Here is a 22,961-nt window from a genome sequence, read left to right on the forward strand (position 1 = left end):
AGATCTAAGATCTAAGGATTTCTTTGCAATTAGACATTGTAAGGTCTACCTACATCTCCTGAGGATGCTTCGGTGTCGGGGCGAAACGCGCGTCGAGTGGTGTTGGAATTTGTGTGGTGCTGCGTACCATACAGATTTCTTTGGTTTGGCGGATTATAGCAAATTAAGCTTTTGGTTCCTTGTATACATAAATAAAATAAAGTTAAGTTTCAACTTTACAAACGAATCACTTCATTAAATAAGAACACAAAAGTTTATTGAAACTCTTTATTTTCTAAACCTAGTTACAAGCCTTAAAACAATCCTTTTCAAACAAATGTCGTTCTTTAGCGCCGCATTTGGTGGTATGTGCATCACACACATTACCAATAACTTCTTTACAAGCATTTATGCATTTTAGATCTTCCTCTTCCTTTAATCTTTGACCTGTCGTCCCATCGTTGATATCTTCATTCGTTGAATCTATCACTTCAGCGGTTTTTATATATTTATGTGTATTGTTTGGGAGGAAAATTATTTTTTCTATTTCCGTGCTGTTATATTGTTCGGAGTCTGAACTTTCAACTTTTTCGCGTAGAGCATCCCGATTTTTGTCACTTGAAAGACTTTCAGATATAGAATGTAGTTTGGAGACGTCATTTGGAGATTTCATAAGTTTTGGCTGTAACAAGTGTCAATTAAAAATTTGTAACACCCCCGACGAGTGGAGGTTACAGTAATTACAAAATAGCTGATAACTTTCAAACGGCTGAGCCGCTTTTCTTGGATTATAGCTAAGAACACTCTCGATCAAGCCACCTTTCAAACAAAAAAAACGAAATTAAAATCGGTTCATTAGTTTACGATACCACAGACAGATACACAAGTACACACATCAAACTTATAACACCCCTCTTTTTGGGTCGGGGGGTAAAAAACATCAATTGCTGTATTATTAGCACTTAGCAGAGTCATTGCTATAAAAGTGATTGTTTTCAGGTAAAGTCTCACTAGTTATAAGATATAGTTTGATCATAGATATTTTACATTTCGACGAAGAAACGAAGAATAAATCAGATACTTGGATAAAATTCAATGAGACGAAATCTCATATCCTGTGTGTTAATGATATTTGAACTATAAATTCAACAGATCTTGGCACAATTATCAACGAATTAATAAGAAAACATGACATACACGAATTAAAATGATTCTCGGATGTGGAGGACGCCACTTTAGCACATGATCATGGGAAGCGTATTTTTTACGCAATTTATTATCCTTTTTTCCTTTTGTTTTGTAATTCTAAAACAGAAAATTGAAATTTGGCAAAACAAATTAATTTGTAAACTAAAATTATAGGTTTATACTCACTAAAGTAATTAATAAAATCGTTAACAAATTAAAATTTTTGAAATTCATATTGAATGCTCTTCAATACAAAAATAATATACCTATAACTGTGCGTTTCTAGCATTTTTCTTCATAAAATTCCTAAGATAACAGACAATGTAATTTTTTTAAATGCATAAAATCTTTATAGCTTCTTTTCCTACCTGGCAATTTAATTTTTTATAAAGATCGTTTTATTACAACTGAGAGTTCTTTTCACATAATTTCGTTCATAAGATCTACCGAGTCTTCCTACGAGTCTTCCTAAATCTGTGGATCTACCTATATAGCGTAATGACTTAATGACTCGACTACGCTCCGCCTCAGGAAGGTCCAAAAGTCATTTGTGGGAATGGGTATACTTAACAAAATTCTACAATCAATTTTGGAATTGCCTTTATACAAGTTTAAAAAAATCTATTAAAAAATATGCTACTGAAAAAAGCATACCTATTATACAGTTGAAGATTATGTAAATGATAAAAGAGCGTGGATTTGACCTGCAGCTCGCTCCAGCAGTGCGCGTAACTTTAATTACCTACTTGTATACATCTCATAATATTGTATATCAAATCTTTGAAAAGAGCAACCGCCGAGTTTCTTGCTGGTTCTTCTCGGTAGGAAAGGCAATCCGAACATGGTAGATGCATTTCAAAAGTAGATAGATAAGTAATTGTAAAAGTTTAATTGAATAAAAATATTTTTACTTATTTTTATTTATTTATTATGCAAAACGCAACGACTACATAACATTATCTGTATTTTTAATAGAACCACATTCTACACTCCATTTTACAGGCCGTTTTCAAACACTTTCTAAAGCTACGGCCACAGTGGAAATAAGCACACGTCTCCCTATATGCTTCCTTACAAGCCTTAATACACCTAACTCTACCTCTACCGCATCCATAGTAGTAACTTCTACCCTGCGTCCCATTACCCTTTACTTCATTTAACGATTCTTCATTTGTTTTTTCTGATGACGCAGATTCACTATCATTCTTATCATCACTATCACTCTTGTCATTTGTTTTTTCATTGCTACTATCATCATCTGAATCTTTGTTGCGTAAAACATTTTCAACTTTATTTCTTACTTGTTCTTTATTAATGTTGTTTTCAATGGGTAATACAAAAATGTGATCGCGATCTTGGAGAATTTCATTTAGGTCGTTTTCGTCGATTGATACTTTCAGTGCTAGTTTCAACTATGAAGAAAAAAAAATATTAATAAAACCATGTTCAACATCATCATCATGATCAACCTGTTGCTGGCTCACTATAGAGCACGGATCGCCTCTCTGAAGAATTTTGGCCATAGTCTACTATGTTGGAGAAGGGCAGATTGGCAGAGTTCCCACATCTTTGAGAACATGAGTGACCCCAATAAAACGCAACAACTATGTATATATTCTGTGTATTTAATAGAACCACATTATGCACTCCATTTTACAGGCCATTTTCAGAGAGCTTCTAAAACTGCGGCTACAGTAGAAATAAGCACACGTCTCCCTATATGCTTCTTTACAAGCCTTAATACATCTAACTCTACCTCTACCACATCCATAGTAGTAACTTCTACCCTGAGTCCCATTACCCTTTACTTCATTTAACGATTTTTCATTAGTTTTTTCTGATGACGTAGATTCACTATCATTCTTATCATCACTATCACTCTTGTCATTTGTTTTTTCATTGCTACTATCATCATCTGAATCTTTGTTGCGTAAAACATTTTCAATTTTATTTCTTACTTGTTCTTTATCAATGTTGTTTTCAATTGGTAATACAAAAATGTGATCGCGATCTTGAAGAATTTCGTCCAGTTCGTTTTCATCGATTGAAACTTTCGGTGCTAGTTTCAACTATGAAGATAAAGTCTTATTACAAAAAAACTACGTTACTTTAAAAAAAATAGTAGGTATAATTTCTAACAGATGATTTCCCACCGAGAAGTAAGGCAATTGTCGTTAATTTTAACGAAAACTACGAGAGTTCCAAACACGTCTCGGTCTGAGAAGCCCACAATCAACTAAACCAAATAACTTCACTGACGTCGTTTTAACAGACTTTAAAAGGGGGGTATGTAATATGTTATGAGTGTTTAAATGCCTAAATAAAATTTTAATATTTATTATCGGATACAGTAACTATGATCTACATATTTTGCAAATTTAGTGACTAGCTCATCCATATCAAACTATTTTTTTTTTTATATAAGTACGTTCACAACTGGACATAACTAGGTCTCTTGCACGTCTCGTAAACAGAACACAATCTTGGGCCGCTTGTGTCCAATGTCTTCCAATTACTCAGTTGAGATCATCCGTCCCCTAAAGGGGAATTTTGCATTACGAAAATAGTTTCACAACATTAATTTCACTATCAATTGCACGTGTAGATGTCTAATTTCGTGATGCATGAATTACTAAATTAGACGTTTACACGTGAAATTGATAGTGAAATTAATATCGTGAAACTAATTTCGTAATGTATATTCCGTTTAAAGGGAGGTCTCAATGCCACACTTTCAGGTGCGAGGTCGACATTCAAACTCCTAGGAACTCCAACGTCTATTGGTTCTTCTAATTTTACACACAAACACACACACACACACTTGCACACTTCTGTTTTACATTACTATTCTACATAATTATTATTTTTAAAATACAAATTTGTATAGTTAAGTTCTAATCGATGGATCCGAGAGAAGGCTGCGGTGCCCGTAACACAGGTTTTCCTAGTACGGGTGCCAAAGTACTCACAAAAAATCTTTATTTTACTTTGTGCTTTACTTTGTCTTGTATTCTCCGTTCTGGAAGCCCTGTTTTCCGAGACACAGTTTTTACTAGTTCAGGAAACAGGTGCACATGCAGTAATGTTTATTATTATAACTAATTGTGTTTTGTTACGTTTATGTTACATTTGTTTCTGAGCCAAATAAATTTATCTTATCTTAATTACTACTTACTTACATTGTCCAAAGTTTGTCTCAGAGTCCTTATTAGCCTTTCCTGCATTTTATCATAATCATCCAGCTTATTTTCAATGGTGCTCCTTAATACATCTTTACCATATGTTATACTGTTTAAGACATATAGTTTCTTCAAGGCTGTGACTCTTTCTTGGTTTACTTTGATCAAGGAGTTTAGGAGATCGGCGTAAGAACGTTTCACCTGAACTTTTTTTGGTAATTCGCTTTCTAATATGATTTTGTTGTTTGATGATGTTTTTTCTAAAGAGGCCTGGAACTAAGCATTCATATCTTTTAGGGTTCGCCTCAACGGGACCCTCTTAATAAGCCTCCGCTGTCGGTTCGTCCGTCTGTATGTCATCGGGCTCTATCTCGTGAACCGTAATAGGTAGAGAGTTGAGATTTTCACAAAATGTGTATTTTTAATGCTGCTATAACAACAAAGAGTAAAAATTTCAAAATTACTGCTATGAGAATTAAAGTGTTATTTTTTGTACAGTGGTACGTACGGATCCCTCCGTATGCGAGTCCGACTCGCACTTGACTGATTTTTTAATCCGTTTTGTTTGTAATGTATTTAAAAAAATCAAATAAAAAAGCTGGAATCTGCAGAATGGTTTTTTATTTTATTTTACATAAGTAAATCTATTTCAAATTAAAATACATACTAAAACTGTTTACCCACAAAACTAAAGTTTAATAAATGTTCAACATAAAATAGTTCAGGAAATTTAATTTAAAAAAAATCAATGTCTTAAATCAATGTGGTTAAATTCCAACTTACCATAAGCAACAAAAAAACAATTAATTTCGTACTACAAAAAATCATGTCTCGATTTTCAACTAAGTAACTAAATTCAAGTTCTATAGTATAATCAATTTCTTATCAAATTACTAGTTTTTAATTCATTAATTTAATGGAAATTTCATTAGATCATGCTTGCAAATTTGTCCTTATGGATTTAAGTTTTTCAATTTACATTTGAGTAGTTCATTTTCTGATTTTGTACAAAATATAGCACTCAAATAAAATTTTTGTTCAAAAATAAATAAAATAAAAGTAATCTTTATATTTTTCTAAGTTTATTTGTAATGTATAATTTACATTTAAATTACTTATATTAAGATGAAAATATGTACATCGATTCTATAAAAATCTTTTACAATCTATATCTCTAAGGGCTGATTTCACCAACATAAAGCAAGTCTTATCTGAGAGTAAATTTGATATTTCAGTAGGTTTTCAATACAAAAACTGTCACTACACCCAAAGTATTCCTTGGTTAAACATCACCTAAATAATATAAAAACACAGTCACAATCCGCACTTGAATCCTTATTTTTGTTTTATTTATTTTTATTTTTTATTTATTAGCTATTGTATTAATTTATTTGTTTACTTATTGCATCCTTAATTTGTGTATTTGCTTTACCAATCATCACCTCATCTGTTCAACCAATTTGAACGAAATTTTATACAGAGTTAGCTGTCATTCCAGGAACAGACAGCTGACAAGCTACTTTTTGTCCCAGAAAATCAAAGTTTCCACAGGATTTTGAACATCTAAACCCAATAGAGAAGTCGTGGACACCACCTATATGGTACAGAGATAGCTTGCATTCTAGAAACTTTTCAATAGTGGAAAATCAAAGAGTTCCCACTAAAACAGTTGTCTTTACCTATAAAACAGTTTATCATATACTATGTAGAGCTCTGTCTGTAATTTGAAGTGTCCAGTATCTTTTTACCACACATTGCACAGATCCCTTTCTTGTATGCACACGCCTGACAGTAGTGGGAGCCTACTTGGTGCACTTTAGTTCGGCAAATCCTGGAACCAATAAAGTACATATTTAATTCTTCTTACAACTTTCTTTACTAGTTCAGAAGAACTACTTCAAAAATCTTTCTATTTCATAAACAAAAGGAGAAGCTGAAGGAAGAAAATATCAATGAAAAGTTCAAACTGCTGAGTCTAGAAACTTGAGATTTTACATGCATACATACATTTATGTATAGTGGTTTTCTTAAGAAATGATTTTCTGAAATTTTACCGGAGCGAACCCAGAATTTTTTTTAAACTTAACAGATGAGAAAAAACTTTTGGTACTAAACGATTTCTGTAACTCAGTGTTTAATCCTCAATGATAGCCACCAAACTTATTTGACATTGGTTCCTTTGAACGATAGCCACCGAACTTATTTGACATTGTTTGGTTCTACACTGCTGCTCACTGAGTGATACTAAAAAAAATACAGAAAACCTTTATTGGATTTAAAAAAAATGTCAAATGTGCATGGTGGCTACTGGCTATCACTCAGTGTTGTACACTGAGTTAGCGAATCACCCCGTTGGTCAGTAAAATAAGAATTGATCCTTTCAGGCAAGGACATGAAATAAGTAAGGAAATCGCGATAAAAGGGCATGATATTAGGAATTTTTAAATAAAAAGTGACATAATCTTACTTGCACTCTTGAAACTTCGACGTGTAAGGGTTATAGCGCCCTTTTTTGGCGGTCAAAGCTTTGTTTTCGCCAACTTTTCTGCCACCAGACTCAACTGTGTTCCGCGCCCCTGTCTTCCACGGGTCCGGAGTTATAACACGGCCGAGCTTCTTCTCACATTTCTCACACACCATTTTATTATTTTAACTTAATAATAATGTACTCTAATAAAAATTAAATAATGATAATGATTAATAACATAACCCTAAAATCGTAGCTGTCAAACGTCAACATTGTTGTCAAACAAAACAAAACTTTTTTAATCGTCTATGGTTTTCAATGTTATAAAATCCTCGACTCGACTCGAATTGAATCGACTCGATTCGAGTGACTTCAATTTTATATCCATCTTCATCATCATCTCAATCCCTCCTACTGACTACTTAGCACGGGTCTGCTCTTCGATTACCAGGTTGATTACCTCGAAGATAACCACGTTGGCCAAGTGCGAATTGCAGACTTCACGCATCTTTGATAATAATATGTAGAGTTTTTAGACATGTGGATTTCCCCGCGATGATCTCTTTGAACGTTAAGGTGGAAGCGACGGGCCTGCCCGCGAAATTCAAATTTAATTTGGTTTTTCGCAATTTGTAAACTAATACGACAATGTAGGCTTATGGCATTTCAATTGCGACAATGGCAGTATCAGCCTCACAGGTTTATGTAAAAATCTTAACTTGAAGGGGTCCAGTTTAAGAAATTAGCTCTAGTATCGATTAATTTATGAGTTATAGTTAGTTTTATAGGTCCATGATTATAGTCGATACTAGAGCAAATTTCTTAAACTGGACAAAGGAACGGGCATACATACATACACACATACAGGTCGAACACAGCCCTCCTTTTAAGCTTCTCCGCAGTCGGATAAAAACTAGGTATTTTTTGGCTAGTTACCTATAAGAACTGTTAATTTAAAGACGAAATAAAACACAAATTGTTTTTTTTACTGTCTATAAACTCTATTGTATTGAGCAAAAAATTGTTATTATTTAATGACTCGATACGACGTATGGCATAAAAATTCTTTATTTGTTACAGAAAATTGAAATGATCAGTTTAGCATTTAAAACAATAACGACTTATCATGTTTTCTCGGGAGAGTTTTAAGAGTACCTACTATAGAAAAAATAATAGGTACGTATTCTATACCTAAGAAGTAGGTACCATGTCAAATGATCTTTTTATGTAAATAAGGAAAAACACTAAAATTAATCTTTTCAATTTTTTGTAATAAGTATTTCTAACATCAAAAGCTTTACTTAATTAACTAGTTAAATAAAGAAATCGCAAATGTTTAAAATCTCACAACAAAACTAAAGCTAAGATCAACAAAAATATTGCACGTAAAATAAACGAATTTCTTAACTAAGTTTTAAACGCTATCTTTGGCTAGCTACTTTTTCTTTAGGTGTACTATCTTTTTTTTGTAAATCTTGTGGCGTTTTAGTAGGTTGGACATTACTATCCTTTTTTTGTAAATCTTGTGGCATTTTGTTAGGTTGGACATTACTATCTTTTTTTCGTAAATCTTGTGGCATTTTGGCTGGCTGGACATTACTATCTTTTTTTTGTAAATCTTGTGGCATTTTAGTAGTTTGAACATTATCTGTAGATTGCAATGCTTGTTCAGGAACGTTTTCAGAATATTGCTGTTCCGTATATTCTGGATTATATTGCGTATTATCATAAGCTTGTTCAGTATAAGTTCCATCTGCAGGATAATTTTCATATTGACCTTCATACTGAGCATTTGGATCTACATATTGTTGAGGATACTGTTCATAATTTTCATATTGCTCAGTGTATTGTGGTTGTTCATAAGTTTGCTCTGGCTGTTCGTAATTTGCTTGTTGCTGTTCATAATTTGGATCTGGCTGTTCGTAATTTGGTTGCTGCTGTTCATAATTTGGATCTGGTTGTTCGTAATTTGGTTGTTGCTGTTCATAATTTGGATCTGGCTGTTCGTAATTTGGTTGTTGTTGTTCATAATTTGGATCTGACTGTTCGTAATTTGGTTGTTGTTCATAATTTGGATCTGGCTGTTGGTAATTTGGTTGCTGTTGATCATAATTTGGGTCTGACTGTTCGTAATTTGGTTGTTGTTCATTATTTGGATCTGACTGTTCGTAATTTGGTTGTTGTTCATAATTTGGACCGTAATTCTGATAATCTTCTGCACTATATTGTTGATTGTCATACTGTTGTGTAAGTTCCTCTTCTACTGGTTTATGTTCAGTAATATACTCGACTTGTTCTTGTTCCATGTCATTTACATTACCTTGTATATGTTCAACAATCCCTCCTGTATTGACGTTTGTATCATATTCTTGACTTCTAACATTTGAATCTATATGTCCCGTATCACTAGTTTGCATATTAAGTGGTACAGGTGGTATCACATCTCTGGAAAGTTGTTTACGTAAAACTTTTTCTTCTCTACCAATTGACTCTCTTGAATTTTGTTTCGACAACTTTTTTTGTGGTTTGACTTGTTGTTTGTTGTAATTTGGTTCTGCGATTGTATGTGCTTCTTGACTGATGTAATTTTGTGGATTTATTGGCAGATTTCCTGTATGATAATTGTCTGTAGGGTCACTGGTTTCTTGTATGTGTCCTTGAGTTATACCTCCTGTAGCTTGGTGGTCTCTTTGGACGTTTGTATCGACTCTGTGGTTTCTGAATGCGGTGTCTCCGGTGGACTCAGTTCTGGTATAGTCTGGTCCGGAACCGGGTTGGGTATGTGGTATTCTGTTGGCTGCGGGTGTGTGCGAGGTAGGTGCTGTAAATAAATTATAAGATTCATTAAATTGCCTAAGTTGTTTTGAATAATAATTTACTTTGAGCGAAATATTTGAAAGACCAATGAAATCGTCAAGTGAAATAATATGAGTTTCGTTAATTCTCTCGAAGATATTCATTTAGATTTTTAACTCCTTTATAGATAACCAGATTCCATGATCTTTAAAACTAAACAATTTTTTAATTGGACCAATACAATACAAGGTTCCATTAAAAGGCTCTACACAACCAAAAAGTCAAAATTCTAAATGATCCAAAACGTAACGAATATACATAGGTATTTAAGCGTCTATCTTATGAGTCAATTGAAAATGAAATATAGGTAGGTATATACCTAAATAAGTAGATATTGATTAAAATTTCCAAAGAATAAAAGACTAAAAGTTGATTTTATTAAGAAAGTGTACATAAATATCAGTACTGAAACTCATGCGCAGGGCAACGGATACCAGTGTGGTCCAAGCAACTTGGTTGGGTAGGTACGCGCTTTAACCACATACCTTGATAACTGCTAGGTGGGTGCGGTGGAGTCTGCAGGGATCGGCCGAGATGCTCTACTTGACGCTGCAGAGTTGCCAGTTCTTTCCTGAACACACACACACACACGTGGTCACACGCACACACTCAAGTGCCACACGAATACGTGCATATATATTAATCGGCACAGATATTATAAATACAGTTATAATATAGTTTATACAACACACAACAAATTTGAAACCCATGATTATATTATAGTAAAAATTGATATTTACAATTATTAGGAAAAATACAACCTTGCTAATTCAAATGCACCTCTGTACATACACATCTAACGAAACTAAGAGAAGTAAAAGATACACTTTTTCACATTCCTGCAGAAAAAACAGCTTCTTCGAGTCCTGTCAGCTCAGTTTTAATTGTGATATAATATGTAAAGAAGAATTTACGTTATTTTTAAATTATTTCCAGTTTCATAATAAATAGAATAATTAAAGATGTTGCTACTAATGTTAACGTTTCACTATTCATAATTAGACAAAATATTCTTATGATTAATTAGGTATTTACGAAGCAAAAAATCAACCATGCACTAAACTACCTGATAATACATCTAAATCTACGGTTATTAATTTTCCTATTACAACGTTTTGTTTCTTACTTACCTTAATAGGATCGTCATCGGAATCACCAATTTTATCTAATGAGAGATCACTTAAATTTCTGCTCAAATTACCAATTTCATCTCTAACTCGACCAGCATAACTAAACCCATTAGCACCTCTAAATCTATTTCTATATGTTTGAGGAGTGGAGGTCATGTAAGTGCGGTCTAAGTCATAGCTTGTGCTACTTGGGTACCCACTGAGGGGAGTATAGCTTCGATAAGGTGCTATGGTGGTTGTGCAGTATTTTTTATGAGAAGACCATAAGTTTCTCAGTTTTCTCATAAGTTCTGAGTTTCTGCAAAGCAACTGTGACTTTTCCATTCTGAAAGAGAATGTTTGTGGGCGTATCAGTGTTTGAATCTAATGTGTCTCATCATAATCAAAATTATACTCGTAATTAGACAACGGCACGAGTGACTATAAATTAATAACATGACATTACATAACAGTCTTATAAGATTTTATCATTGATTCGTAATTTTAGTGTGAAGAAAATTATAATAGAGCAAATCCTTTAACGAAAACATGTCGACGTAAGCGGACATGTAAAAATGTATGGAAATATATTTACATGAACGTACTATACTTATCTCTATGTATATTTATTTTATAATTTCTTATCACTTTTTAATAAATGTCATTTCAAAACAAATTGATCCTTCTACAGTTACACACAAGGTTAAAAATTTTAGGAAATGAAAAAAGGTTTTTTTCATGGTTTTCTTTTGAACCATTTTCGCCGTTGTCTAAAATCTAAATGCTAAAAGCTCAATAATATTTGTTTCTTTAGCATTTATTACATTTATTATTTGAAACTTGCTATCATTACCCATTAAGCTTAAATAATAATTAAATAGATTCTAATTGAAACTTGAAAATTAAAAAAAATAACATTAATATATCAAAATTGATTAATAGTAGACAATAGGTATTATATTGCACGTATTGCACATGTTTTCTTAACTTAAATAACAATATTTGATAAAACAACATTAAATTCATTAATAATAAATTCATAATTTATTGCACATCATCAAGCAATCTTATTGCACATTTATTATTTGTATGATAAATAATATTAAGTAGGTATACTATCATCACTATGCACAACAAATATACTAATGAAGAAAGCAACAACATAATATAAAGCCATAGATATGTTATAAAGCTGTTTAAGCAACATCAATACCAATATTATATTACTCAACAAAATAACACGAAAAAGTACAAATATCATGATCGTAAATTATTGTTCCATATTTGAATCCAGAACTTGTTCGGATTCATTTTTTACAACTATTTCATTTACAGCATCAACATTCTCTGAAGGAACCAAATCTTTTTCTAAATTACTCTCATTATCAGCCACTACATCTTCCATTGTTTTATCTTGTGATATATCTTCAGATTCAATTGGATCTGGTGGTTCATCTTGCGTTATATTTTTGGAATTAACTGGACTTTTTAGTAAATTATCTGCAACCTTTTCTTCACTGCTTGCATTTACTATCGTGCTCTTTTTATCACTCTCAGTTACATCCGTGCATTCCTTATTTTCAACATTAACAATTTCTACACTTTCTTTTAAAACGTGAACATTTCTATCAGTGACTTCCATACTAATAACATTCTTAACACCCTTATTCGTATCTGAAGAAACAATTTCTTCGACATGTGATTCACGTCTCTTTTTATCTCTTTTCCTTGGTCTTGGGATAAGTTTGACGCTGATATCAACTTTAATTGGCTCCTTTTTCTCCCGTAAAAAGGGCTGTTGAATCATCAGTGGCAGATTATAAATTTTCTCCCCATGAGTATTAGTGAGATCCTGATTGGTCGTCAATGGGCCAACAACTATTGGCGCATAGTTATTCGACGAATCGGACTCTTTTGCGTGGCGCCTCGCTGAACGGTGAGTCGTGATTGGTGATTCTCGTGATCTTGAATGGTCGCGCTGTGTTCTGATTGGTTCGTCTGTACGGCTGCGACTCTGCGCTCTGCCTGTTACCAATAAAAACACAGCACGACGTTAGGATATCATTATATTTTTATCCCAACATTGGGCCAACATGGTCAAAATTGACCAAACAGTTTTAAAGTTCAGTTACTATTGCTGTAATGTTTATTTTATAATTTTTGAGCAACGTTGGTCTCAATGTTTGGTAAAAGTGAGATGGGTAATGATGGCAATGTAAAACTGATTTCGAAAGAGTCAAAGTGCTTCAGAATGTTCAATAAAAATTAAAATTTATTTGCATGCAGTTAAAGTTCAAAATATTTCGTACTTGTGCCTACGATTTGCGTCGTCGAGCTTGTCTGTAAGCAAACGACATTCGCTGGTGAGTTTCTCCATCAGACTGTTTTGTGATTGTATCATGGACTCCAGCTCAGCCACGGTCTTAGCTGTGGAACCAAAGTAATTCGCTACAACCCTTCCGAAAACTGAACCGAGAATTTCAATCACTAACTTTCCAAAAGAGAAACTAAACTTAGTGATTCTTTTACAAAAGTTATTTAAGTGTTCGATAAAGTTTAATTAATATAAGATGAAATTTTAGGAGGCAATGAACAATCTGATGAATAAACTATTGAAGTTAAGAAAGAATCAAGCCCTTTCAACTATGAAATTTCATGCAAGCGCCATAATGAAAGGGTAAATTATAAATGTTTTGAAGTGTAGAATTTTAAAAAAAAGATGGAGTCTTTCAAAACATCAATAGTTTACCCAATGAATGATTGTGGATAGGTACTTCAATACTTGAGGCAAACTGTATTTTACTTTTTCTTATAGAGGAAGTAGTTCTAGTCAAGAAAGCGATAGCTTTAGAGGCATAGTTTAATTATGTTGATCTAAACAACCATTTAACTTACCATGCTTATTCTCCATGGATTCTAGCATTGATGAAAGTTCTTTTTCTTTTTTCTTTTTCTCAGGTGATATCGGAGTTAAGTTCTTCATGTTCAACTGTGGATTAGAAAAATGCTTTTTCATATCTATCTTTCTATCTCTTACTTATTTTACTTCATTGAGGTTCATTTCTATTAAAATTTCAAAAAGGTCGCCTTAATTTTGAAGGAATGAATTGCTTGAATGAATGAAAAACAAATGAATTTGCTTTGAATTATCACGAGAATTAGTTAACGTAATCTTTTATTGATTGTTTAAGCCATAATAATCATATATCATAAATAACAGATAGTAGTGCAATAGTATTAGTAAGTTTAAAAAAACATCATCGGTACCTCCTTCTCTAGAGTAGAGATTTGTTCCGACAAACGCAAATTTTCTCGGCGCGAATGGACCAAATCTGCATCAGCCCGATCTAAGCGTTGACGAAGCGACTGTATCTAAAGAAAACAATAACATTTGAGCTATGAAAAAAGCAGTTATGGAGATATCGACTTATAGTTTTGCATTTTATTCAGCATAATTTTACTGTTATTATGAGTCTTGGTTGTTTAATTAGAGCTCTGAGGATTCAATCAGTTTGGACTTACTTCTGAATTAAGGCGATTAGTCTCATGCTTGGCTTGACGCTGGTGTCTTTCAATAGCAAGCCGAGCGCTTGCCAGCTCTTCTTCTAGCGATGCTTTTTCCGCATAAGCTTGTGCTAAGTCCGCTTGCAGAGATGCTAAAAGAAAGGTTTAAATGTTCAATATTATAAAGGTTCAATTTGTCTAGTTTTTCTTAGATTTAGTTAGATTTAGTAGTTAAAGTACCTAGGTGTATTGAATTGTTAGTTTTGGAATATGGAAGTCAAGAATTGTCTGTTTTGTTTTATTACCTGTTTTATTCTTAAGTTCCATCTTCAATTCCTCCACAGCAGCATTCTTCATTGACAGTTCACGTTTGAGGTCGTTTTCTTCACGCCGCTGCCTTTCTAAATCCAGCTGAGAGTTTAAAAAATATTATTATCAGAAATATATTAAGAACTACATAGATGATACCCGTGAAATCTTCACTAAGGGCCATTAAGAATCCCGTGGTATCTCTTTGATTGTCCAGGATAAAAAATAGTATAGGTATGCTTATATTATTATGTTCGTCCCCGGGATGTAAGCTAACTTTACGCTCATTAAAATTAGTTAAACTGTTGGGCCGTGAAAAAGTTAGCATAGACAGACACACTGTTGAATTTGTAATATTAGTATGGATTATTTATCATCTAAATCATTAGTACCTGGTACAAAGTATCGTTACCTACATTTTATAAATTGAAATTAATAATGAATATATATAAGAAACATACTTAGTATTGGAAAATCCCATATTGTCATACCTATCTGTGATTTTATTTTTAATTTCGTCTTGTCTAGTACGTTCGATGCTTTACTTTTTTAACATTTAACCGGAATTTACATTACGAAATTTAATGGCACGACATTAGTTTCACGACATCAATTGCACGTGTAAACGTCTACTTTCGTAATGCACGATTTACGAAATTAGATGCACACACCACGAAATTTGACGTTTACACGTGCAATTGATAATGAAATTAACGTCGTGCCACTAATTTCATAATGTAAATTCCACTTTAATATTTGACAAGGTTGTCAATAGTGTTTACCTGTAATTTAGATACATTGTCATACTGCGCAGCCAGATCGTTCTGTAGCTCATCGAAATGCGCATTATAACGTTGTTCTGCAGCACTTCTCTCTTGTATGGCTCTACGTGTACCCTCACCAGCCAACTCGCGCACTTTAGATCGTTCCTTTGCTAAATCATCCTGTAGACAATTTTCATCTTCTTTACCAGTAACCAGAACGCTAGCAAAAACTAAACGTTATTATTATACTACCTTAGCATTTGCTTTATCTTAGAATGAGCTGTATAGAGTGCAAAACTCGGGTCAATGCTCCACCTACAATGCGGTATTGACTTCGAGAGACCTATTTACGGTACGTTCGTTGACCTCTAGCGTTAGTCAGATGTTTCATTTGCAACCTTTATCACTCTCCAGGTCTTTAACTATATCCATGCAAAAAATTACGCTGATCCGTTGCAGCGTGATTGAAGGACAAACAAACAAAGCCACACACAAACACACTTACACATTTATATTACTGGTTAAGTGATTCAGTTAATGTTTAGTATAATACTCATTTGGATGTCTTCTTATTTTACACGATTGTTGAGATAATCTTGACTTTCCTTATCGAATTAATGTTTATCACCTTAAGTCGTCGTATCTCCATCTCCAAGTTGTTCCTCTCTTCTCTGAGTTGGTTCTCCACAGCATCTGAACCTCTTTTGTATTTGTCGTCTCCATCCTGACGCTCTAAACTCAGTTTCAGCTTAGCTATCTGAGATTCTAGAGCAGATTTGTCTCTGTAAGTAATCAGGTTACAATTTTATATAGATTTTTCTAGAAGTCAGTATGTTAGTAATTTCGTCTAGAAGTTCAGTGAAAACACGACGTATCCTTATACTATCTATATACCTACTTATAAATAAATTGAAGTGACTGTCTGTTTGAACGGGCTAATATTCGGAATGGTTGAACCTATTGTGATGGGGCTTTCACAGACAAGTGACTACTTTTTTAACTGACTTAGAAAATGGAGGAGTTGTGTTTTTCTATCTATGCACTGATATCTCCGAGATTTCTGAACCGATTTGCGTAATTTCTTTCTAATCGATAGAAGAACTTTGCGACATTGTTCCATAAAAAATTTGGATTCCAACTCCTCAATCCTGATGCTGCAGGGGATCTGACCAATCTACGCGGGTGAAGCTGCGGGCATCATCTAGTCTGCAATATTTTGTGTAACGGGACATCACGTTATGCCTAGAAAATCAGCAAAATCCGTTCCATTCTATTCTAAAAACTGTTGTCCATTGAACTAGCTTACCTTTGCAAATTATCGATTTGTCTCTTGAATCCATCAAGACACGTTGAATCTACAAGACCATTGGCGAGCTTGCGTTTATTTTCATTGTTTTCATCCTAAAACATAAACTCATCTATAAATATTAGTTTAGAAATTTCTAGATTAACCTTTTTACTATCGGGTTATTGATGCTTTAAGATCTCATTTACCATCATTTCTACGAACTATGTCCAAATTCATTAATTTAAATGTAGGTACTTACCTGCACTTTCTTAAGGTCTATTTTAGCTTGGGTCAATTGAGCTTCCAATTCCGAGATGCGGGATTCGAAGACAATGTTCGGTCCTTCTAGTTTTGTTGATCGAGGTTTAGTGGTCCGACGAGTTTTAGATGGAGAAATCTGGAACAATTTTATTTTGCAAAATAGAAATCTAGGTAATAATTTTGATATATAAAACTGGAGGTAGAAGACGAATTCATTTTTTTTTAAATCACAGCAACTCTTTTAAAAGTAAGGGATTTTTCTTCATTTAAAGGATTTTTACGAGGTTGGATTTTGAAAAATATTCAGATCGTTGTTATCAAAAATCCTTAGGTAAAAGTTTTTAGTTTCATCTCCTTGGTTTTAATTTGATGTAAAAAAAAATTGTCTTCGTATTCTTCTTAACTATTTTATAATATATTTGGAGTTTTTATTATTATGTTACTTGACTCTTAAAGTTCCTCTGTGTTTTGCCAAAGAATACTATCTAAGTTCTATGTAAAGAACTGCATGTTTAACCTTATTATCACTATCCAATCCAGTGCTGTCTCCCAGGTCATCCAACTCATCAGTCTCCGATCCAGCGTTGTAAGAGTGAAACATTCGAGAAATCAGTTTGTTCTTCTGAGCTTCGTGTAAATGTTCGTTCTCTGATATTACCTCTTTGACTTTACCGAGGAGGTTGTTGAGTTCGTCCTGTAATTTAAGATTATTTTAACCGAATTCAAAAAAAGAAGGAGATTCTCAATTCGATTGTTTTTATTTTATGTCTGTTACGCGATACTCCGCTTTTAATTTTGAATCAATTTTGATGTTTTTTTTTTGGTCTTAATTCAGAGGTAAATCCTCAATTGATAAGAGCAAATTGCTCGCGATCAGTGTAATAGTTTAGCAAACAGTAGGTTTTTAACAAAGCATAGCATATTTAATAATACATTACCACTAAAAAAAAATATAAAAAAAAATAAAAAAATAACCGACTTCAATAACCACAAACATTAAAAATCAAAAATAATACTTTTTATTTTTTTTAATTTTCATGGCAGCCATTTTGAAATTTTTATTATTTCCTGTTATTGCGGCACACACACACACACACACACAGACACATTCTGTGAAAATTTCAACTCTCTACCTACTACGGTTTACGAGATACAGCCTACTGAAAGACAGACGTACGGACGGACAGAGAGCGGAGGCTTGGTAATAGGATCCCGTTGGCACCCTTTGTTACGGAACCCTGAAAAAGGATAAAATTAGGATAAAAAACGAACATACCCTGCAATACTGACTCTCGCGTTCGAGCTGCTCGATATACTCTTCTTGCTTCTGTATGAAGTTGATGACATCAGGGTTGGTGCCGCCCGATAGATCCCCCGCCGCGGGTTGTGGTGGCGCTGCAATCATATTTTTACTAGTGGATAGACCTAAGTACTATAGAGCGCACTTTGACTTTGCTCAAACTTAAGTTAAAACGATACATATTTATGCCAGCAATATAACGCTGTCTCGTTTTAACAGTGTCTTAAGTCTGAGCAAAGTCAAAGTGCGCTCTATAGATCTCAGCCTTAGAGTTGATCCGGCATACTTGGCGTGAAACTTGGCCTCTGTTTGCTTTTTTTTTTTTAAGTCAGTCTTACCAGTGGTAGTAATGGTAGGTTGTGGTGGCGTATTATAGTTGTGCAGGCTGTCGGCGTACAGTGTAGCATACTTGGCGGTGAGTCTTGGCCGCGGTTTGTACTCTGAGAGAGTATTGTAGGATGTAGAGTACTTCTTGTCGAGGTCTCCGTCAGATTCGTCGAGGTTCTTAATAGATGCCGATCCTCCATAGCTACGTACCTGCATAGGAATTGATAGGATTTTAAACTGTATTTTCTATTACTGTGAATAGGGCTATTACGAAACTTGGCGTTTACCTACCTACCTATATGTTGATTTTAAGACAATCCGATAAAAATTAATATGTCGCAGACGTTAAATAAATCGATTAAAGTACTCTTTCTATAATAGCTTAAGAAAATGAAAATACGTGTATAAAATTTGAATATAAATGGGCATGCAGGCCGTCTGGTCTATATGGAGTATTTATCGCTAATTTTTTCTTTATCATGGTTGTTGACGCGTTATCAGATAATATGAAAAAACCTTTTTTATCTCGGGGAAATCTCCATGGATAGCCTAAGCCCCAATGTACCTACTACCCACTTATCTCTATCAATCATGGCGATAAAGAATCGATTGTTTTTAATCTAACTAAAAGGTTGTACTTATGCTTACACTTTTTAAATTTTAACTGATTTTTAACCTTAATCTTTTTCACAGGGGTTTTTATATAATACAAATCCATGCATTATAATCCGGGTATCCTTAAAACAAGAGTGAATGTAAACGCGTCCCATCTTAGGCCACATCATCACTTTCCATCAGGAGTGATTGTGGTTATAGTATACCTATACACTCGGCGTCACAAAAATCGCACCTCTCTGAAAATAAGGATTTAACCGATAATATCCCCAAGCCAGTACATCTAACATATAGTTATGCCGAATTATTACATACATGTAGTTATGCCGAACTTTACTCAAATCTCAACCTAATTATCCTGTAATTAACAATGAAATCTTATTTTATATACTTTTTTATTTATTTATATTCAATCAATAAAAAATAATACCTACTTCACAATTTTATTTTATATAGCAGATACTCGTAGGAACTAAGAATAGTACATAAGAACTAAACTTACGCTCGGTGCGTTCCCCGATAAAAAATATCTCAGCTTCGATACCGCTTCTTTGTAGGCCAATTCAGTGTAATCCGGAATCCTCTTCATCCCATAGTCGTTCATCTTCACAGGCCGCCTACGCGAAAAATACGGGTTATACATCATAGACAATCTAGAGTTACATTTTCAAAAAGAAAATTAAAAAAATTAAAATTAAATTTTGAAATCGGAACTCCTTTTGCGTCGCATTGCGCTGTTCGAGTGAATGTTTTTTTTTTATTGCGGACTATTGATTACATGGTTGCTATGGTTGCATGTCATGATAAACAATTTTATTGCTTGGTTACGGTCCTTTATGGATTTGTGGTTAAGAGTTAAGTTCTTCTATAGTGAGTTCAAATACGTCACGTACCTATTTGTATAATATAATCCAAAAACGCGATTGCCCTAGGGCCTAGATAATCCTCAGGAATACAGCGCAAGTCCTAAGCCAAACCCTCTACTTGCTCGCTGCTTGTATTTTTTATAGGATCACTTTGTTGTCTGCCTGCCTGTCTGTCCGTCTGTCCGTCTGTCGTCTGTCAAGAAAACCTCTAGGATACTTCCCGTTGACCTAGAATCCTGGAATTTGGCAGGTAGGACGGTAGCACAAGTAAAGAAAAAATCCGAAAACCGCGAATTTGTGGTTACACCACCATAAAATATTTTAAATGTGTTCATGAACAAATAATAAAAAATTACAATTTTCAAAGTAAGATAACTATACCAAATGGGGTTCATATAATATTATGAAGGGGTTTTACCGGTACATTCTGAAACAGATTTTAATCTATTTTTATGCTTTTTTATGCGTAACAGTTTTTGATTTATCGTGCAAAATCTCGCAAAAATATACCCGAGTACGGAACCCTCGGTGTGCGAGTCTGACTCGCATTTGGCCGGTTTTTTTATTCCAATGACGTTGGGCCACTTTCATATACCTACAACTATTCCTGACGATAGCTTTAGTAGTTACTGAGATAATCCACTGTGACAGACGGACGGACGGACGGAAAAAGTCATACCATAAGGATTCCATTTTACCATTTCGGTACGGAACCCTAAAAATGGTTCTCATAAATTAACTTTAGTAGCTATAAAAATACTTGCCTGATTTTTGACCGTTTAAGTTTCCCGTTCATGTCTTTATCAGAACCACCGCTGGAACCACTCTTCGTTCGGTAAACGGATTTCGATTTTAGGAAACTATTCGAGCCCATGCCTTGCACTTATCAAACAGCAAATTCGATAAACGACCAGATATGACCCAAATATACCTCTTTATTTTCGGAAAAATAAACATCAATACAAAATTGCTTAATTTTTTGCCGCGAACACGACCTAATAAAAGACCCTTTAAAAATATCGATTAAAAAAAAATACAGTAAATGTGAACGAAACTTTTAAAGATCAATATTTATATTATGGAGTGCTACACTCCATAATTTATAAAAAAAAATTGACGCGTTAAATTTTAATCTATGGAAAAATCAAATTGCTAATTTAATAATAATAGAATTGTAATAATTATTTTTTTTACAACCACAAAAGTATTATTTTTTAGCACTAGCAAAATGTCACCCGCCCACGGATTCGAAATTTAAAATAAGACCGCCAAAGACGCGATGATTGCATGGAAGCTTTTTTGGAATAAAAATTCCGCTTCCTGTGTTTTGTCTCACTCACTCTGTATGATGCACGATTGTGGTTTTCACTCCAACGTAGTTTTCCACCGGAATGGATAGGCTAAGATCATGTCTGTTTTTGTTTTTGTTTTTACAAAGTTTTGTTTTAGAAAACTTTTTAATGGTAGGTTGTACTTAAATGAAACTTTCATCAGAGATATTGATTTTTGTGAATCCACTTTGTTAATCGTGAACTGAAGTAAACGTTTCAGTACAACTATGCAGTACTTGCTTAGTTAATATTAAGGTATAGTTTAAGTTGCTTTTTCCGTAAAAAAAAGTAAATTTATACAATTAGTACAAATACAATAAAGTAATTTTATACATATATTTGCCTACTTTTTCATTTACGCCCCAGACTGTCTGTCTGTCTGTTCGTCCGTCCGTCTGTCTGTCTGCCCGTCTGTCTGTCTATCAGTCTGTCTGTATCAAGTGGGGTATCATATGAAGGGGCTTTACCTGTACATTCTAAAACATTTGTATTTATTTTAAAGCATAATAGTTTTAATTTATCGAGCAAAGTGTCGGAAAAAATATCCGACTACGGAACCCTCGGAGCGCTAGTCTGTTTATAGACTAGCGCTTGACTGCAATCAGGCCTGCTAGCAAGTGATGATGCAACCTAGGATGGAATTTTTTTTTACCAAGTTTATTAGCAGGCCAGCTCCCAGCCTACGTGACAGGCAGTGTCTGTCGTGCGAGCTGAAGATGCCGCCATTACGGGGTTTTGGAGGGAAAACTCATTCCCGATCACGCAAGCATTTCTTTTGTATACTCACGGAAACATGGCAATAAGTAATTTACTGTTGGAAATAATATATTGCTATGAGTTATCAAAGCTTTAAACCTACTTAAAACTTTGGCAGGCAAAATTTTAGGTTTTTTAAAAAAAAAATTATTGACTAGCGCTTGGCTGGAATCAAACCTGCTGGCAAGTGATGATGCAGTTTAAGATGGAACCCGCTCGCCTATTCACTTTAGACTTGAAAGTACCTAGGTAGTACCCATACCTATTGAAATTGGAGGCGAAAACCGATGCCGGAAGGGCGTTCCATGTCCTAGCGATTAGAATTAGGAACGAGGAGGCAAATCGCTTTGTACGTGTCCGTGGAATTTCAACTATACGTACGGGTGCAGACTGCAGACCTTAGCGATTCCTGTGGCGATACCTTGCAGTACGTTAGTAGGCAGATGAAGGAGGAACCAGGTCAAAAAGTTCTTGGGCACACGTTTTTAGGGTTCCGTACCTCAAAAGGAAAAATGGAACCCTTATAGGATCACTTTGCTGTCTGTCTGTTTGTTTGTCAAGAAACCTATAGGGTACTTCCCGTTGACCTAGAATCATGAAATTTGGCAGGTAGGTAGGTCTTATAGCACAAGTACAGGAATAAATCTGAAAACCGCGAATTTGTGGTCACATCATTGAAAAAAGAAATATGTTTCAATTTTCAAAGTAAGATAACTATACCAAGTGGGGTATCATATGAAAGGGCTTTACCTGTACATTCTAAAACAGATTTTTATAAATTTTTATGTATAATAGTTTTTGATTTATCGTGCAAAATGTTGCAAAAATACCCGTGTACGGAACCCTCAGTGCGCGAAACTGA

The 22,961-nt window shown here is 34.1% G+C and overlaps 2 protein-coding genes across 14 annotated transcripts; both read right to left on the reverse strand.

The window, feature by feature from the left end:
• Window positions 1-236: 236 nt before the first annotated feature.
• Window positions 237-7,075, reverse strand: LOC123878246 (cysteine-rich PDZ-binding protein). 11 transcript variants are annotated; one of them, XR_006798802.1, is made up of 5 exons: window positions 6,814-7,075; window positions 5,130-6,177; window positions 3,126-3,236; window positions 1,177-1,284; window positions 237-661 (listed from the first exon to the last, which is right to left on the reverse strand). XR_006798802.1 is itself a non-coding variant. In XM_045925394.1 (5 exons), the coding sequence occupies exons 1-5, from the start codon at window positions 5,172-5,174 to the stop codon at window positions 281-283; spliced, it is 915 nt and encodes a 304-aa protein (XP_045781350.1). In that variant the 5' UTR covers window positions 5,175-6,048; the 3' UTR covers window positions 237-280. The 11 variants fall into 11 exon arrangements, 9 of the variants coding, with proteins under 9 accessions (XP_045781350.1, XP_045781349.1, XP_045781355.1 ...); XM_045925394.1 differs by lacking the exon at window positions 6,814-7,075 and adding an exon at window positions 4,347-4,616 and having other exon boundaries at window positions 5,130-6,048; XM_045925393.1 differs by lacking the exon at window positions 6,814-7,075 and adding an exon at window positions 4,347-4,622 and having other exon boundaries at window positions 5,130-6,048.
• A 782-nt stretch (window positions 7,076-7,857) lies between these two features.
• LOC123877945 (serologically defined colon cancer antigen 8 homolog) lies at window positions 7,858-21,060 on the reverse strand. Of its 3 annotated transcripts, none has more exons than XM_045924882.1 (17): window positions 20,777-21,060; window positions 19,649-19,763; window positions 18,543-18,741; window positions 18,181-18,299; window positions 17,422-17,598; window positions 16,903-17,040; window positions 16,662-16,756; window positions 15,984-16,137; window positions 15,374-15,535; window positions 14,588-14,693; window positions 14,301-14,434; window positions 14,046-14,150; window positions 13,674-13,767; window positions 13,088-13,205; window positions 10,155-10,240; window positions 9,011-9,634; window positions 7,858-8,851 (listed from the first exon to the last, which is right to left on the reverse strand). In XM_045924882.1, the coding sequence occupies exons 1-17, from the start codon at window positions 20,884-20,886 to the stop codon at window positions 8,235-8,237; spliced, it is 3,153 nt and encodes a 1,050-aa protein (XP_045780838.1). In that variant the 5' UTR covers window positions 20,887-21,060; the 3' UTR covers window positions 7,858-8,234. The 3 variants fall into 3 exon arrangements, with proteins under 3 accessions (XP_045780838.1, XP_045780837.1, XP_045780839.1); XM_045924883.1 differs by lacking the exon at window positions 7,858-8,851 and adding an exon at window positions 10,800-11,124 and having other exon boundaries at window positions 9,504-9,634; XM_045924881.1 differs by having other exon boundaries at window positions 7,858-9,634.
• Window positions 21,061-22,961: the final 1,901 nt, after the last annotated feature.

Source organism: Maniola jurtina, chromosome 25 (genome assembly GCF_905333055.1).
Source record: "Maniola jurtina chromosome 25, ilManJurt1.1, whole genome shotgun sequence".
In the NCBI taxonomy this organism is placed as follows: domain Eukaryota; kingdom Metazoa; phylum Arthropoda; class Insecta; order Lepidoptera; family Nymphalidae; genus Maniola; species Maniola jurtina.